The 17843-nt window shown below is 38.3% G+C and overlaps 4 protein-coding genes across 9 annotated transcripts; 3 read left to right on the forward strand and 1 right to left on the reverse strand.

Annotated features, from left to right (window-relative positions):
* The first annotated feature begins 1547 nt into the window (after positions 1-1547).
* Positions 1548-3577, forward strand: LOC121249662 (DNA damage-repair/toleration protein DRT100-like). The gene has a single exon (XM_041148393.1). It carries the CDS (start codon positions 1710-1712, stop codon positions 3141-3143), a length of 1434 nt encoding a protein of 477 aa, XP_041004327.1. The 5' UTR covers positions 1548-1709; the 3' UTR covers positions 3144-3577.
* A 135-nt stretch (positions 3578-3712) lies between these two features.
* LOC121249665 (molybdopterin synthase sulfur carrier subunit) lies at positions 3713-8120 on the forward strand. 4 transcript variants are annotated; one of them, XM_041148397.1, is made up of 3 exons: positions 3713-3876; positions 7106-7485; positions 7967-8120. In XM_041148397.1, the coding sequence occupies exon 2, from the start codon at positions 7167-7169 to the stop codon at positions 7482-7484; it is 318 nt and encodes a 105-aa protein (XP_041004331.1). In that variant the 5' UTR covers positions 3713-3876; positions 7106-7166; the 3' UTR covers position 7485; positions 7967-8120. The 4 variants fall into 4 exon arrangements, with proteins under 4 accessions (XP_041004331.1, XP_041004335.1, XP_041004333.1 ...); XM_041148401.1 differs by lacking the exon at positions 3713-3876 and adding an exon at positions 4554-4672; XM_041148399.1 differs by lacking the exon at positions 3713-3876 and adding an exon at positions 4895-5241.
* A 594-nt stretch (positions 8121-8714) lies between these two features.
* Positions 8715-12257, forward strand: LOC121249661 (C-type lectin receptor-like tyrosine-protein kinase At1g52310). The gene is made up of 6 exons (XM_041148392.1): positions 8715-8872; positions 8955-9058; positions 9149-9206; positions 9840-10265; positions 10387-10957; positions 11489-12257. Exons 2-6 carry the CDS (start codon positions 8966-8968, stop codon positions 12015-12017), a joined length of 1677 nt encoding a protein of 558 aa, XP_041004326.1. The 5' UTR covers positions 8715-8872; positions 8955-8965; the 3' UTR covers positions 12018-12257.
* A 1602-nt stretch (positions 12258-13859) lies between these two features.
* On the reverse strand, positions 13860-16488 carry LOC121249664. Of its 3 annotated transcripts, none has more exons than XM_041148396.1 (2): positions 15438-16488; positions 13860-14279 (listed from the first exon to the last, which is right to left on the reverse strand). In XM_041148396.1, the coding sequence occupies exons 1-2, from the start codon at positions 16290-16292 to the stop codon at positions 14160-14162; spliced, it is 975 nt and encodes a 324-aa protein (XP_041004330.1). In that variant the 5' UTR covers positions 16293-16488; the 3' UTR covers positions 13860-14159. The 3 variants fall into 3 exon arrangements, with proteins under 3 accessions (XP_041004330.1, XP_041004329.1, XP_041004328.1); XM_041148395.1 differs by having other exon boundaries at positions 13860-14288; positions 15438-16484; XM_041148394.1 differs by having other exon boundaries at positions 13860-14291; positions 15438-16484.
* Between the last annotated feature and the right edge of the window lie 1355 nt (positions 16489-17843).

The following is a 17843-nucleotide window of genomic DNA, read 5'->3' on the forward strand; positions in this document are numbered from 1 at the left end:
AAGTACAGATATGGAAAGAAACTAGAAAAAACAGGCACAAAAAAAAAAAAAAAACCTTTCTCATTAGTAAATAATTTTTTTGTTTTCAAATTACAACAATAACCATGTTAAAGAGAACTTTTACAAATCACAACAATAAGAGCAAACAATGATCGAAATTATGAGAGAGTTAGGAGAAGAGATAAACCACACAAATTAACAACCGGTGCTGTCGTTGAGGGTTTTGTGGCTGTCGTCAAGGAGGAGACATTTTGCAGTGGCTTCAAGCATCGCTAGGAGGAGGCTTAGTCGTGGTTGGTCATGAATGTTACGGGAGGGGCTCAATCGCTAGAAGAGGGCTTAGTCGTGGTGAGAGGGGGCTCAGTGGTGCTGGGAGGGGACTCAGTCGGTCGTGGGGGCTTGCTGTGAGGGATTGATAATGAGAGTGAAGGGGCTCAGTCGTGGTGTTTGAGCGAATAGGGAGTGGGAGAGAGAGAGAGAGAGAGAGAGAGAGAGAGTTACGGGAGTTGAGAGGGAGAATGAAGAGAATAAATTGGAAGGGTTTCAACGGGAGTGTTATTGCATATTTGCTCGGAGTAAGAAAATAATATTTTAATGTAGTTAACATTTAAATTTTTTTAGCAATACTCAATCCAATGTGGAGTTTTTTTGTACATATTAACTAAATGAGTTAATTACACTTTACATCCTCGAACTTTCACTTAATTCTGCATCTAGAACTAATAATTGCATCAAAGTAGACCCGCTTACTTTCAAAACTTACTAACCCTCCTATTCCGTCTATCAGCAGCGTCAAATCTAACGAAAATTCACTGTAAAGATGTAATTTTCATATAATTTATTATCATTGACCATATAAAATATAAAATAATATATGCTGTCAATTAATAATAAATTGTAAATTATTAACCATATATAAAATTATTTGATACCTAAATTGTAAGTAAGTATGAATAATCTATATACACAATAAAATTATTTATTTGATATTCATTAACCATATATAAATTAAAAAAAATATTTAAATTACTAAATTAAAATTAAGTGAATTATTAATGTGGATTATGTAACTAACTCATTAAAAAGATATTTTACTATAATTATATTTATGATGTTGATAGTTACTACTTACTAACTTAGACTTTACTCTTTAGTATAATTTATTATTAATAATATCATACATTTTATATATGGTTAATGATTTATGATTAATTGATAGTATATATTATTTTATATTTTTCATGATCAATGATAATAAATTAGATGAGAATTATATTTTTACAGTGAATGTTATTTACATGAGCAATATGTATAGTGAATTTTTGTTATATTTGACGCTATTGATAAACGAAAGAGAGATTAATAAGTTTTGAAAATAAATGAATCTATTTCAATACAATTATTAATTTTAGAAGTACGCTATAAATTTAGTAAAGCTTAAAAGACAAAATATAATTAATTCAAATAAATTTTAGCTATAATTAGACTTTACTCAACTAAAGCATTAGAGTGCTTTAAAAATTAAGAAGCCAGATGCCATAGCGTCCTTCCTCCAGCATTACAATACGATTATCGATAGATCTAGGTGGGATGGACCTAACTCGGAAGCAACTGGAGTCAAAACTTGTGTACCCAAAATCCCTATAAATGCCCATGGCTCTTTCCCTCCCAAAATCCATTTCCAGTTCCATTCCCACAACAAAACCAGCATGAAGAAGCTCTGTTTCTCTCACCTCCTCCTCTTCTCCTTTATCTTCACTCTCCAGTTCTTCGCAGTCGTATCGACCACTTGTCACGTCGACGACGAGGCTGGTCTTTTGGGGTTTAAATCCGGCATCAATGCGGACCCGTCCGGGATGCTTAGCTCCTGGAAGCCAGGTACCGACTGCTGCTCCTGGGCGGGTATTACATGTTCGGGCAACCGGGTCACAAGTCTATCTCTCCACGGCCAACCCGACAACCCCAACTCATTCTTATCCGGCGAAATCTCACCCTCCCTCTCCAAACTTAAATTCGTATGGGGAATCTACCTCCAGAATCTCCGTAACCTTTCAGGCCCTTTTCCAGGCCTCCTTTTCGGATTACCAGCGCTCAATTACGTCTACATTGAAAACAACAAGCTCTCGGGTCAACTACCCGCATCTATCGGCAACCTGACCCGACTCAGTGCACTCAGTCTAGCCGGTAACCGCTTCACCGGGCGGATCCCGAGTTCAATCTCCTACTTGACTGGACTGACTCAGCTCAAGCTCGGCCAAAACCGCCTCCACGGTCCGATACCTTACGGGATTCGTCAACTCAAGAACCTTACCTTTTTGTCTCTCGAGCGAAACCGCCTCTTCGGCTCCATACCCCATTTTTTCCAGTCATTCCCGGATCTCCGAATCCTCAGACTTTCCCATAACAAATTTACGGGGAAAATCCCGGCCTCCATTGCTACCCTCGCGCCTAAACTGGCCTACCTTGAACTCGGCCACAACGCTCTGAAGGGCCAAATCCCAGATTTTCTCGGAAATTTCAAGGCGCTAGACACGTTGGATCTCTCAGCCAACGGGTTCTCGGGAGTCGTCCCCGCGAGCTTCAGGAATCTGACAAAGATATTTAACCTCGATCTTTCTCACAATCACCTGGTCGACCCTTTCCCGGAGATGAACGTGAAAGGCATAGAATCCCTTGATCTGTCGTACAACAATTTTCATCTTAAGGCAATCCCAAAATGGGTAACGTCGTCACCGATAATTTACTCTCTAAAGCTATCCAAGTGTGGAATCAAAATGAGGTTGGAGGATTGGAAGCCGTCGGAGACTTATTTCTACGATTATATTGATTTATCGGAGAATGAGATATCGGGGAGTGCAATTGGGTTGCTGAACAGTACCGATTACCTGGTGGGGTTTTGGGCCTCGGGGAATCGGCTGAGGTTCAAATTGGAGGATTTGAGGATTGTAAAGACATTGAAGCACTTGGATCTGTCGAGGAATTTGGTGTATGGGAAAGTGCCCAAGGCTGTTTCCGGGCTTGAGAGATTGAACGTTAGTTATAATCACTTGTGTGGGCAACTTCCGGTTACGAAGTTCCCGAAGAGTGCGTTTCTGGGAAATGACTGTTTATGTGGCTCTCCGCTAGCTACTTGCGAAGTGTAGCAAAAGTGGAACATGTTGGCGGAGACACCAGAAACCTAGGAAAACCCAATAAAATTTGCACGTTTGCTCTTCCTTTTCGTTTGAAGTTAATATGGTCTTGACAGGCATATAGTCTTTGGAAATGCTTTTACCGAAAGAAGTGCTAATTTCTATTGCCATTTATCATTCATTTCTTCTATTCTATTCTGCGACTCTTTTCATTTTCTAGGCTCCTGGGGCTGGGGATCTTTCAGACAGAAGAATTGGGTCTCAAAAAAAAAAAAAAAAAAAACAAAAGAACACGAACAAAAGATAATAGCTTTTGGACCAGATATGGATGTGGGAGAGATGACGATGGGAAAACGTTGATGCTAAACTTGCGAAGGAGTAAAAAAAATGAGAGATTTTTTCCCCTTAGCCTTAAATGCGCATATGAAACGTGGAGATCATTAAATCTCATTTTATTATTATAATTTTTTTAAATTTTAAAATAAAAATAATATTAAAAAATATATTTTAATAATAAATTTTTTTAATTTTTTAATTTTAATCTCACTTTATCTTATTTTTAAAAACAAACAGTCTTAAATTAAAAATAGAAGGTAATACAATTTAATTTTGGCTGGAGACTTCGGCTGACAAATGACGCGCCTCACTCCTCTCCCGATCGTCTCGTGGACCTCTATTCTATAGCGGCCTCACGTTCCCCCTCTTGCTCTTGCATTTACGCTCCCTTGCCGCTTTCAGCCTCCAGGTAACCGTTCTCTCACTTTGTTGTAGATTCGTTGCTTCTGATTCACTACGTCCTGATCAAATTTATCTACTTTGTCGTTCAGCCGGGTATTGAGATTCCCGACTTGCCTTTATTGAAACAAAAATTTGTAATTTTTTCTGATTGGGTCTCACCAAACATATGTTGTTGGTATATTGAAACTTGAAATCAAATGGTGAAGAAGTTGACTTTCTTTTGTGCTAGTGCACTCTGAGAAACTTGGGACGATTACTCTGTCCATACTGACGCACCTTTGAATCGAGTCTAAAGCTTGAATTTTTTGTTTTATTTAGCATAATTGAGCCGAAACTGTACGTATGAATGATACCAAGCAAAACAGTTACTCTGTTTTGATGATAATTGTTCACCGAACATGGAATCATTACGATTGACGATTTTATATTTCAACCCTGCTTTACTTGCAATAAAAATTTATATATATTTCATCCATGCTTTAGTTTTTGCCCCTTTTTACAAATTACAGTCCACTATATGAACTATATTCTTATACTAACCAACCATCACAAGGTTTGCTCAGAAAACAAGAGCTTATTAAGACGCTCAATTCGAGAGGAAAAACCCCAAATTAGATCGGTACGAGCATGTGAAAATCAATAAACTGAGAGTGAGAGAGAGAGAGAGAGAGAGAGAGAGAGAGAGAGAGAGATGTGGAATGAATCGAATGATAATGCAAGGGGATAAGAAGGGAAAAAAAAGACTTGATTGGAATTTAGATTTAACGCAGCCTCTCCCCTCTCTATCTTCTCTGCTGTTTCAGGGCTGCACACACACTCCTTTGTCTATCTCTCTCTATACTTCTTCGTCCTTTGGATTCTCTCTCTCTCCTCTCTGCAAATCAGAAGGGCAGCTTTGTTAGATATTAATTTTTCATGTACTTGTGATGCTATTTTGTCGATGATATGGTTGTGGAAGTTTGAGCTATCTCAGTAATAGATTTTTGGTTTAATTTAAAGAGAGCTTTTAAATTTCAGGGATTTAGTTGAAAGTTGAAACTTCATTTGAGTATTCTTTGGCTTCTCCGCTCTTATGTAAATTCTATTATGCCCAAAATCTATTGTTTATTTGCTGTAAGTGAATTAATCTTGCCGTCCTGTTTTGGGACATAAGTTGTGTTGGGAGCTTCTTTGAGGTGGGGTTAGATGTTCCTTGGGTTAGGATTAGCTTCCATTTATTAAAAAAAAAAAAAAAGAAATTCCTAAAAAAATTAGGATGAGCTTCCAATAATTTTGAAATTGTTCCTCATAAGTTGTGATTCTTGGATTTGGTGATATGGGCACCCAAGTTTGAGCTTGTCCAGATCTAGGCTCTCGGTTCTTCTGGTTTCAGGTAAGGTATTTGTGATATGAGCATTTTTTGTTACAAACTTCTTGTGCATTAAAGCGTCTACAATCATATTTCCTAACAGATGCACTAATTAGATTATGGGTAAATTACTCTTTTGTTATGTTGGATCTGTTACACGCCTTATGAACACGATATTTTAGAAATTTGGTGGATGTGCTTATAGTCAGAGTGTTCTGAAAAAAATTATGGACTTGGGAGAGTAAACACAATGCAGGGTGGAGTTTAGAGAACCTTTATGTGTCATTTGGCATTAGTAGCAAATCACCGTGACACTAATTGATTATTGGGTGTATAGCTTTTTCCCAAATGCGCATTTCTCTCTCTCTCTCGGATTCTGCACTACATGTTTGATGTTACAGACATAATATAATTGTGAAACATATATATAAGCTGATCTTAAGTTTTGTGGAAAGGCTTAAATGATTTAAATTAAAGAAATGACTAATTGATGGCATTCCTTCCCGTTCTCTTTCTTTTCTATTTTCAGTCTCTCTGGGTCTTAAATTTGAAGAAGGAATCCATAGTCATTTGTTAGAACTTGATTTTTACCTCTTAAAAGTCCTTGGATATATATTTTTTCCTAGACTTTTGGCTCTTGTGAATGATCGAATCTGTCTCAAGATTGCTTCATCCTTTTTCTTCCATTGGAATCACTAGCACATTAAACCATGAGCTTCGCAGATTTTACACACTGATGATGTATCGAGTCAGTTTTTTTATGAGTTGATTTTATTTTATTTGATAAGTAATAAGAAATTTTATTGATATAAAGATAGGCGTAAGCCAGATACTCTGGAAGTATACATGTGAAAACACCGCTTTAAGAACTAGAAACTGTTACAAGGAAATCATGGAAGTTGAGACTATTAAAATCTAAAGCAATAGCCCACGTAAATAAAGTCTTTCATAAAAAACTCCTAAACTCTTCTACAGAGCGTTCATGTATGAGTTGAATTTTTAGCTTATATGTTTACTAAGTTAAGATTTACCAAGTCAGTGAGCAACTTACCTTTTGTAAGAAGCTTGTATAGACGTAGTATTTCTCTATGAAAAATTTGTTGGGCAATGACTACTGCAATCCAAATTGTTCTCTGGTTTGCACTATCTCTCTGTGCCAGACTCGTGACGATACATGTGAGTGTCTGTGTTGAATCAAAGTTGGGTTTCAATTCTTTTCTCGGGCTTGTGCTAAAGCTCCAAGCTTTTATTTGTTCTTACCAGCATGGTGGTCATTCTATAAATATCTTGAGAAGTTGTCTAGATAAAGATGCGTTGAATGCTGATTAGAATACCGCAGTGTTGTTTGCTTTTCCCTCATTTTCATTTTAAATTTATCCTCATTGAAGAAATAGAACTTTTAGCCTGTTGTGGCACCGATGATAGAGTAATACTACTCATCATCCTAATTTTCATCATCCTTTCATCATTCTATGATGTGGCATTAGGTGATTGAAAATTATTTATTACATTTTACTTGTGAAGCTATCATTTAATGCCACATCATGGGATGATGGGAGTTGGGATGAAAAAATTCCCGATGATATATACTGTAATATGTTTGTCAGAACACCCGATAATGTAGAAATTATGTCACGTTATCCCAAGGTGGGCATTTTTTTTTGGGTGGGTTTTCCTTCTACGATCCTAAGCCATATTAGAGTTCATCTATGGGCTTGAGTTTATAATTTATTCTTCAAGTCGTAGGGCCAGAATCTATTCAGCATCTTCGTGATTGGCACTCCTACATGAAAATCAATTTGCCCTTTTGCTTTGATTGTTTTGTAATTTGAATCTATAGTTTATGGGCATTAATCTTTGCCATGGTTTTCTAAATTTGAAATTGCAGAGTTACTGTCGTGGGGAAACATTTCTAATCTCCAATAAGCCATTAGTTCGTGTTTGCTGTAATGGATACAGTGAAAGGAAAGATCAACACTCAAACCGGGGACCCTACAGACAAGGGAAACAAAGCTTCATCTGTCAAGACGAAGATTCTGTTCTTTGCAAGAGCTCGAGATCTTACTGGCTTGACAGAGATGCCATTGGAAGTGTCGTCAGGAAGTTCTGTCCAGGATTGTTTGAACGATCTCGTTGCCAGGTTTCCAAGCTTGGAAGAGATCCGTGGCTGTATGGTTCTTGCACTAAACGAAGAATACACCACCGAGTCGGCAATACTCAAAGACAGAGATGAGTTGGCAATTATACCTCCCATTAGTGGTGGTTAGTTTTTGTATGAGTAGTGCTAGAGAGCATCCACTGTAGTGGTGCACACAATGTACACACTACGTGGATGCCTCTCATCCACTTTTTTTTTTTTTTTTTCAAACGCAGACGGCTTCTCTCTCTCATCAGCGTCTCTCTCTCCCGTCTCTCTCTCATCAACTCTCTCTCTCATTAGCATCTCTCTCATCCCTCATCGTCTATCTCTCATCTCAGTTCTCTCTCTCACCGACTCTCTCTCTCTCCTCGACTCTCTCTCTCATCTCGGCTTCTCTCTCATCGTCTCTCCCTCGTCGTCCTCTCTCTCATCTCCGCTCTCTCTCTCTCTCTCTCATCTCTGCTCTCTCTCTCTCTCATTTCCGCTCTCTCTCATTAGCTCTCTCTCATCCACCTTTAATTTTAAATTTAAAAAATGTGGTATAGATTTTGCCACATAATATGTACAAAAATAGCTACTATAAATAGTAGCTTCTCCCAATAATATTTCTTTTTGTATTTATTTTTTCTCCTCATGTAACGTTCACTGCAAAATGTGTCCATTCAATATTTCATTCGAAATAAACCTCGGATTTCATGAAAACGATGCCACTTTAAGTTTGTTTACTATTGTTTTGGAATGCAAACCATTGTTTTTTCTTTTAGAAGAGTTTTCCTTTGTTTGCTTGCTTATAAGCACACAGCATGTCTACATATATAATCAAGGGACAAGGATGCTACGTTTGGACGTTTTGGCTTGAAAGTTGGGACGATATTATTCTATTTTCAAGTCGACACGTAGAGTATATCTAATAAAATATTTATATAATATAATTTGATTTAAAAGATAAATTTTAAAATTTAAATATTACAACAAATTTTATTATTTAAGCGAGAGTAATCAATAAAATTGAGATACCGTCTTCATCTATAAAAAAAAAAAAAATGATGTGAACTGTTTGCTCGATTGAGAATAGAATAACTTTTCTGTTGTAATATTATATACTAGCGTTCCTAAATATTGACTTGTGTAACTGCAATGTGACGAACTGGGGCAGAGGATATATCATTCTCTTGCATGAGAAAAGCTATAAATCACATCGGTGGGAAGGGTGCTTTATTAATATAATTTTTCTTCAATATCTACCGAAAAAAGAAAAAAAACGAAAGGATGTACTGGGCTGGGTAGTTTTTAAAGAACCAGGCCACAGTAGGCCCGATCTCGGCCCAGCCTAGCACTCGGGCAGACCTACCTCCACACATGGTTGATTACACTGTGTACCGACAGTCTGACTGAGAAAGGGAAACGAGCATGGAAATCCGTTCAATCTGATTTTCTCTTGCAGTACTCTATTTACTTCCCAATAAAGTGAAAAAAAAAAAAAAATAGTCGTATTGTGCTGATATTCTTGCTCTGGTAAGTAATTTACTTTGTGGAATTGTTTTTAATCTTATCTGCAACTTGCATGGTGACTGAGGGTTCCAATTTTCCTTTCTAGGGTTTGTCGAAATGGTCCTGATGGAACTGAAAGTATCTGCCATGCAACTTTTTTTGCTTCTGATTTCTTGCGCCGTGCTCCACCTACAAGCTTCGGTGAATACGGTAAAAAAGAACATTCTCTGTGTATTATGATTGAAGGAGTTCACATTGTTGATAAAAGCTGAATCGAACTTTCTATTCTTGGATTTTTAGGGATTTAACGGTTCGGATCCTGGTAACGTTGCTGCTTCATGGAGTCAAGCCAGTAAAGGTATTTGTCTAAGTGTAACTTACTGCTTCCTTTTTTCTTTTGTCGAGTTAGTCTTTTGGTTTGTACTTGAAAGTCTTTAAGAAAAATTACTTCTTCTTTTTCTTCCCACGGAAATTTTTCGTTACCACCTAAAAATGACATGAGAGTAGTTTTTCTTTTTACAATTAAGAAGATTTTATGTATAATGAATGGCAAAATAAGCATAAGTAGAGGTAAATATGTTTTGCATTACACATTGGGTACTTTTCACCAGCAAAAGTTTTATACAGGATAAACCCTTGCTGTTCCGAGAGACTAGAGTGCTAGTGTAGCTATGCAATACATGAATACATTAACAAGATTCGCTTAAGGCCGATCAACTGGACTGAGAGAGGAATGCTGTTGTTTCCTCATATGTTGTGCTTATTTGTGTTCTTTAATGTAAATCCTCAACTCTAATGACATGCAACCTGTTGATTCAGCAGCTAAAACATATTTATATCTTGCACAATAAATGGTATTCTGAATAATTGCAGATATCGAAATATGTCTTGTTGTATTGTATTTGTGTTCTGTTTATGTTTCTCTCAACTGTGCACTAGTTACTATATTGAAGTGCCTCTCTCTCTCTCTCTCTCCCTCTCCTGTGGACAGCACCATGTCCTGCTGGTTGGGTATCTGACCCTGATAAAAGTAAATGCTTTGGTTATATGAGAAGTCCCAAGTCATGGAATGAGTCAGAGGCCCTCTGTAACGGATATGGTGGGCATTTGGCGGCATTAACATCATTTCAAGAACTGAGCTTTGCTCTTAAGCTATGTGGTGAAGTCATTAATGGCTGTTGGGTTGGAGGAAGAGGCATCAACTCTACTGTTGGTTTCAGTTGGACATGGTCAGATAATACTTCATATTGGAACGAGTCCATCTTTCTTGGGGCACCTGTTCCATCCAGTTGCACCAATTCTTCCTGCCACACCAACAATTCGTTTGATCCATGTACACTGGTAACTAATGGAGCAACATCTCTCATTAGTGAGAGATGCAACATGTCTCATGCTTTTATATGCATGCTTGATATAGGTATGCACTTTTTATCTCTCTCAAGTCCTCGCTTGTTTCAATATTGTTCTTATCAGTTATGATTTGTTATTTTCTATGTATACATGCTAACTACGTGGACCTAATTTTCCATTTCTTACAGGGAGCATATGCCACCACATGCACTGCCACAAGGAATATCTTATCATCCTTGCAGTTGTAAGTGCATTGATTCTCTGTACTACGTTGGCTGTAGTAGTTTGGCTTCTTGCATACAAGCGGAGCAAGAAGCGCAGGCGATCTCGCAAGCTATCTAATCCAGCAGCTTCTGCATTAGTGCCCCCGTCATGGAAAGTCTTCACCAAAGAGGAACTGAAGTCAATTACAAAGAACTTTAGTGAAGGAAACCGTCTAGTCGGAGATGCCAAGACAGGTGGAACATTTAGCGGCCTTCTACCTGATGGCTCAAGAGTGGCAGTTAAAAGGTTGAAGAGATCTAGCTTTCAGAGGAAAAAGGAGTTCTATTCTGAAATTGGAAGGGTTGCAAGGCTTCACCATCCAAACTTGGTGGCTGTGAAAGGATGCTGCTATGATCATGGTGATCGCTACATTGTTTATGAGTTCATAGTTAATGGGCCCTTGGATAGATGGCTACACCACATACCAAGGGGGGGTCGGAGCTTAGATTGGGCTATGAGAATGAAAATTGCCACTACTCTTGCTCAAGGAATTGCGTAAGTATACATCCTTAGTTCTTTCTTTAGTAAAAAAGGAACTTCTTACTTTGTAATTCTAGTTTTATCCATATTAGTTATGGGTAGTTGACACTATATAGTCGCTCAAGTCTCTAGGCATGGTATTCTTGTACAGAACTTGAGTCGGTGCCTTTGTCACGTGTTTTATCTGTAAGAATCGGATATGATGCATCTTGTTTCCAAACTTTGACAACTGATGGATGCTTCTAACGTGTTACTGTTTCCCACATTGCAATCTTTAGCCATAATAAATTCCAGGGCTAAAAGTGAGCGCTTCTAGCTGCTTAATAATGATAGTAGCAACAGATTAACAATTACACTACGGATAATTGTAACCATAGTGACAAGAACAACATCAATAATGATGGGTGAACCATATGTTATATTTCCTTGCTTCGAAGTTCCTTCTGCAGTTGTTCAAATATGACCAAATAATTTTCTTTTGGTGTGGTGGTATAGTTGATACGTAATGTGGTTTAAATTATAGTCTCACTTTTTTATTCGAAACAGGTTCCTGCATGACAAGGTTAAGCCACATGTCGTGCATCGAGATATACGTGCCAGTAATGTACTACTTGATGAAGACTTTGGAGCACATTTAATGGGGGTTGGCCTCTCAAAGTTTGTCCCATATGAAGTGATGCAAGAGCGGACTGTGATGGCTGGTGGCACATATGGATACCTAGCCCCCGAATTCGTCTACAGAAATGAGCTTACAACAAAGAGTGACGTGTATAGTTTTGGTGTACTGCTGCTTGAAATTGTAAGTGGCCGCAGGCCTGCACAGGCAGTTGATTCAGTTGGTTGGCAGAGTATATTTGAATGGGCTACACCTCTGGTTCAGGCTCATCGGTACCCAGATCTCTTGGATCCTCACATATCTTCTTCATCCTCCTCGGATATTCCCGAGGCTGGTGTTATTCAGAAGGTGGTAGATCTTGTTTATGCTTGTACACAGCATGTTCCATCTATGCGTCCCAGAATGTCTCATGTTGTTCATCAGCTGCAACAGTTGGCCCAGACACCTATTATAAAGTAAGTACTAAGTTCAACGACTCTTTAGCATTCTATAACTAACTATGAATTGGGGATTCTCTTCCCCCCAATCTTTTTCTGAGCTAAGTTGTTTTTGCAGAACCATGTTAACAACTAGGGTTCAGCACTAGTGTAGTTCTGTAAGACGTAGTTGTTGCAGTGTTGTGAGTAATATAGTAGTATCAGCTATGTATTTTTTTTTAAATGACGTCCATTTAATTAGAAAGTCGATACAATCTTCAGTTATTAGAAACAAAAGTGCCCCATGTTACTCTTTACCCCTATTCAGATCCACAGTGGCACCGTAGCTCTGAATCATGGCTATGAAAGTCATCCGAGCTCCTACCGTTTACTCTGCGAACTAGTTGAAGTTGAGTACAAAAAGTATATGAATATGGTTCAAGTCTTTTCCCATATCTAAAGAAATAACTCTAGCGGAAGATCAAAGCTAAAAAAGACGGAATTCACTGAATTCCTTTGAAGGTCATCTCGTTATTGATGAGAGACATCTTCCATCAGTATCTTTGATTGTTTTTTTAATATATTTTTTGTCTTCTTTTCTTGTCTGGGCCAGTCCATTTAACTCTTTAGCTTCTTTTGTTTTCACAATTTCTCTTTAACTTATTTCATCTCATCTAATTAATATAACTTTCTCAAATTTTCATATAAAATAAAATAAATAATTCAACTTTATCAAATCTTAAAACAAAAATAATATTAAAAATATATATTCTAACAATATCTTTGAATTTTAAGTATCTCATTTATGAAAACACTTAATCACCGCTGCTGCTGAGGTGGTAAAAAGAAAATGCCTGTGAAGATGTTAAACGACACGTCCTATTGTAGAAAGTAGAAACAACTCGAAATAGAGCCATTGATATTGAAGACAAGTCATTCAACTAATTAGGCTGTAATACATCATTCAGGACCCATTTGTAGTCGGCAAAAGAAAAAAACCACAGAAAAAAGAAGAAAAATTATTAAAAGGACACGCACGCAGTCGAGGAAGGTGAACAAGTCCAATGATCTGGAAGTGGTGATCGTGGGAAAAAGTTGATAGAAATCAGTGGGTAATAGCAAAGGAGTCAAATCTCCTGTAGCTTGGAATTGGATATTTAGGTCAGATTTGGTGGTCCTCTTTAAATTTGAAAGCATTTATTCTTCAAACAGTTGCACCCACCAAACTCTTGAGAAGAAGAGACGTGGCTAATATTCCACCCCCGACCTTCACGTTCACCAGCACCCATTAAAATCAACCATTACCATTCCGTGCGCAAAAAGGCCAAAAAAAGGGGCTCTAGTAAATGCCTGAGCTAGACTAGCCAACCATTTGCTTGAGTGTTTTGTGTGTTTCTTTACCTAAAAAAAAAAAATGCTTGTGAGCGGCAATCCACCCACTCAAGACCATATAACTCGTCTTGTCTGGTTGACAAAAATGAGCTTTCGTAAAAGCATCATCTTCACCCACGCACCCCACCTTTCTTTTGAGAAAACCACTTCCTAATCTAGAACAGTTCCGCCCAAATCCCAATGCTATGAATGCTCAAATGCCAACAAAATGCATTTTTTTTACTTTATTATCACTCTAGGCAATTCATACTCTCGTCAAAGTTACCGAGCTTTCCTTACATTCATTTTATAGTTTTCTCTATCAAATAAGCTTCCTCGCCTCGTTTAGAAATAGCATTAGACACTCGAGAAAAAATAAGAATTATTCCAAAGAGCAAATAGCTTGACTGAAAGATATCTGCAAGACAAGATCCTTTTCCGCCGAAACGGCAGAATGGACAAAGATACAGATCTTCGGACCGGAGGAGTTTGTTTAATGTCACAAACCAGATAACAGATAACATTCTTAGCTTTAAATTGGTATAAAACTCCAAGCAAGCCACTAACCACATCTTATAAAAGAGTTGAATGCATAATTTAAGCATCATGACAGAGAGGAAGAAAACAATGTGCACCGAAAGAAATAAAAAGTAGTCTGCACTTGTACACGATTTGATCCCCGAGTGTCTCGACGACTTCAGGGATCAAACATGAAGGGAAAGTTGGTTCACACTATCTCACACAAACCCACATATAAATCTTATATACCATCTTGGTAGACATTGCGTTGTTTTCCTAATTGTTATACAAGAATTTATCTCAAACTCATCGCAGGCCACGGAGTCACGCCAGGGGCTGCCAGCTGAGGTCGTATAATTGGGACCCGCCTCACCACTGAAAACGCTTCATTAAGACGTGCAGCACGGCTCATGAACTGCGACACCTTCTGCATAAAATGTTCAGTAAAATATGTAAGGTTGACAATCTACCTTTCATCAAATCTCACAAGACTATTTTGAACAGAAAGTAATCGCAAAAAATGTAGCTGTGCCACGTAACAATTGAATCACTAATCTGCAACAAAAATCAGACCCAGCAACACCCACACGAAATACGAAACAAACCATATTTCCTTGGATGACTGACAACACATTTTGATGCCTTGATGCTTTCAGCATTCATGTCAAATCCAAGATGAGATAAGAATGGAACTAAGAAAAGCACTCGGTGAAATAGAAGAAAAAGGTACCTAATAATTATCAAACAGCTTCCAAATCAAAGGAAAATGTATCTGAAGTAATTTCTGATATCATATGCCATGATCCAAAAAGTTTCCAGAGCCTAGTTTCACTAAAATAGGTGTAGAACTACTGTCCAGAACATGAAGACAATGAAAAAAAAAGAAAAGAAATACTCACCCCCTTTAAAAGCCAACAAAAGAGAAGAACAAGTAAAAAAGAATAAAAGAAAAAGCAAGGAAAGAGAAGAAAAAGAATGATTAAATCAGCAACTTACTTGCACTTGACATGGATTCTAAGAACCTCAATACAACTACTACTCCACATAAACTCAAAATTCCCTTTTCTTGCCAACTGGCTTTGCTTCAAATCCCCAATTCAAGGACCACTAGGATATCTCCTAATAATCAATATATCAAGATTACCAGAAAAGACCCACTCTGTTTTGATTTCCATCGGTCAAAGCTCCCACCATTCATAATTTTCAATTTACAAATGTCAAGCGGAAAACATGCGCCTTCAGCAACATACCAAGTTGGATTTAAGACATATTTTAGGCATCAGACGTCAAACGGCCATAACAAGTAAAGTCTAAAGTATTCTGACAGACCTCATAAAACTCATTCCACCACAGTATCTTTTTTCTTAGTCTGCTCTAGTCGACCAACAAATACATCGCTACAAATACAAACAACTGCTTATGAGAACATAAAACATCGTGTTTAGCAATACGCTAGCATACTTCCTCGATTACCTCAATAGCAGAATGTGATCTAGAAAACACGTAACACGCCATGCAATAAACAAAGCCACCTAAAATACCAATAAAAAGTCAACGAAATGCAAAAACTGACCTTATCATCAACCGTAACCTTCAGCTGCAAGCTGTGGCTCTTCCTCTTCATCTTATACAGTCTCCGTCCCAAGATAACGAACCCCATCACAGCAGCCACCACGGAGAACGACCAAACCGGGCTCACTCTAAAAACACAATACTTCAAGATTTCAAGAGGAACCTTCCACCAAACTCCCCTCCCCTTCTCTCCCTCGCCGCCCGATTCTGCGTCAGATTTCAATTCTGTAATCGCATCAGCTTTGTGCTCGATCGAACTATTTCCACCGTCCAAATCACCCGAAATCTTCGAAAAGTCTCGTTGTTTCACGTAATTTTCCCCAAATTTCATCGAAACCAAAGCGTCTCCGCCAGAATCAGACCAGAAGTTGCTCGAAGGCTTATCCTCGGTCTGAATCAACTTAGCCAAATTTCCATTCTTGGCTTTTATTTCCACAAATCCTTCAAAAGCCATTTGGCTTTTCGCAGTTGCTGCGTTACCTAGTCCGTGTTTAGCGTCAAAATCACCAAGTTTACGATCGTCGGAACGATCGCTGCTCGAATCGGACCAGAACTCACCCGAGTTCTTCCTCGCATACCGTGTCTCGGACCCGGGATCGATCCAACTCGGATTGTCAGAGTCGACTTCGCTCACATCACCCTCTGTAGCAGTCTTGGCATACCTCTCCTTACTCTCGAGCGAGAAGTAATCGGACCTGATCATGCCCTCCGAATCACCATCGATTCCCTCAAAATTTCTGGGTGTTTCATCCGACTTGGACGGGTCAACAATAGCAGCACCGTCCGACTTAACCAGTACAGTATCGGAGTTGTGAAGCACCTCCCAGTCTTGGAACTCACCAGCCTCTCCTTCCATCCTGTTTGTTGGTTTGATTGTTTCAGAGGATCAAACCGAACAAACAAAGGAAAAAATCCCTAACCCCTAACCCTAACAATTAGATGTAGAAGCCCTTCTTATTGGTAGGAAAAGGTAAAGTTAGTTGATGCTTTTCATACCGACTCCACATTCTCTCTAGATTTTACTCTATAGATTCTCCATCACTTAGAGAAGGTCAGACATAATTACACGGACTTTTTTGGATATAGACCAATAGCTAGAAGACACGTGACGAGGACGAATGACATCACAAGTGGTGGAATTTTACAGTGGAAAGACTTGGACATCGTTTTCTTGACCGACAGGAATCTCGAAGAGGCGGAGGAACAAGACAACCGACGAAGTATAATGTGGGGTAAAATACAAACGTAGATGACACGGCTAGGCGCTATCGGGTAATCGCTGGACTGCCCAACTAAATACGTTTTTGCTGCTTGCCCACCCGCATCTATATGTGTGTGTGTCATGTGTAAAACTCCTGAACCTGGTCGACCTTCGTCCAAAGGCTTGCGTTGTGTAAGCGAGGTTTTGCCTGATGGACGTTCGTGAATGGAAGTTCTTGAAACTTATTATTGATTGAGTCTTGCTATGTACAAGTAGGCCGACCCGACTTGGCCCGCGCTCATAAAATAACCCGACCTGTACCATTCGGTTCGGGTAAACTTTTTTTTTTAAAAAAAATATAAATATTTATTTATTTATTTAAATCGCTGCTTAAAAGCCCTTCTCTCTCTGCATTTCCAGTCTTGAAAACTCAAAAATCATATCAAACAGATCAATAACTATAAAACTCGTTCATCCAAAAAACGGAGGAAAGAACAAAAAAGATGATTTATAACAAAAATAATACAAGAAGGAAGGTTGCTTTGTTCTGCAAAATAATACACGAAGCTGCTCATCCATCCACTACATGACATCCCATTGGCCATTCATGACATAAACAATAAACATCCATAACATAAGTAAGCATTACATTTTCAATTTTGTATCCTCCTAACGGTAAAGCCCTTTTCCATGGTGGTTCAAGCATAACAGGAATTAATCCAACTAACTATCGCGTATCAACCCAAAACTAAATAATAAATTCAAGAAAAACAAGCAGAACTAAAGTGAAAGAAGGTCCATGTGCATGCTAGGTGTGGGAATCTGCAGTCACATATACTGGGAAGAAAGAAATTGAGGACTACCAATACTCATAGTCGTGTATTTAAAATGATTCAGAAAGACGAAATAATTAGAAAGAACTGTAGAAAGATAAGCCATCAAAACAGTAAAGAAAATAGGACGTGGCTACCTTCTTCACCAGGGGAGTTTTCCAATTTCTTACTGAGCTGCACGTCCACAGATTTCACATGGAAACAACCCCAACATAGGAATCTAGATAAGGTCAGTGGATCATGTACCATCCTTGTTTATCAGTTTATACAAAGAGCTTGAGGTTGTCAACCTAGGAAACTTTAATGTGTATCTATAACCTTATTAATTGAAATTCCAAGCTCCATGATAGCTTCTGTTCCTTTCAAAAATTCA

This window comes from Juglans microcarpa x Juglans regia, chromosome 2D (genome assembly GCF_004785595.1).
Source record: "Juglans microcarpa x Juglans regia isolate MS1-56 chromosome 2D, Jm3101_v1.0, whole genome shotgun sequence".
NCBI lineage: Eukaryota > Viridiplantae > Streptophyta > Magnoliopsida > Fagales > Juglandaceae > Juglans > Juglans microcarpa x Juglans regia.

What these genes read in the sequence shown, in the direction of transcription:
- LOC121249662 (XM_041148393.1), top strand. Translation starts at nt 1,710, where the DNA reads ATGAAGAAGCTCTGTTTCTCTCACCTCCTCCTCTTCTCCTTTATCTTC.
- LOC121249665 (XM_041148397.1), top strand. Translation starts at nt 7,167, where the DNA reads ATGGATACAGTGAAAGGAAAGATCAACACTCAAACCGGGGACCCTACA.
- LOC121249661 (XM_041148392.1), top strand. Translation starts at nt 8,966, where the DNA reads ATGGTCCTGATGGAACTGAAAGTATCTGCCATGCAACTTTTTTTGCTT. An exon ending in TACAAGCTTCGGTGAATACG is followed by an intron (nt 9,059 to 9,148) that starts GTAAAAAAGAAC and finishes TTGGATTTTTAG; the next exon opens with GGATTTAACGGTTCGGATCC. An exon ending in TATATGCATGCTTGATATAG is followed by an intron (nt 10,266 to 10,386) that starts GTATGCACTTTT and finishes CATTTCTTACAG; the next exon opens with GGAGCATATGCCACCACATG.
- LOC121249664 (XM_041148394.1), bottom strand. Translation starts at nt 16,292, where the DNA reads ATGGAAGGAGAGGCTGGTGAGTTCCAAGACTGGGAGGTGCTTCACAAC. An exon ending in AGGTTACGGTTGATGATAAG is followed by an intron (nt 14,292 to 15,437) that starts GTCAGTTTTTGC and finishes CATTTTATGCAG; the next exon opens with AAGGTGTCGCAGTTCATGAG.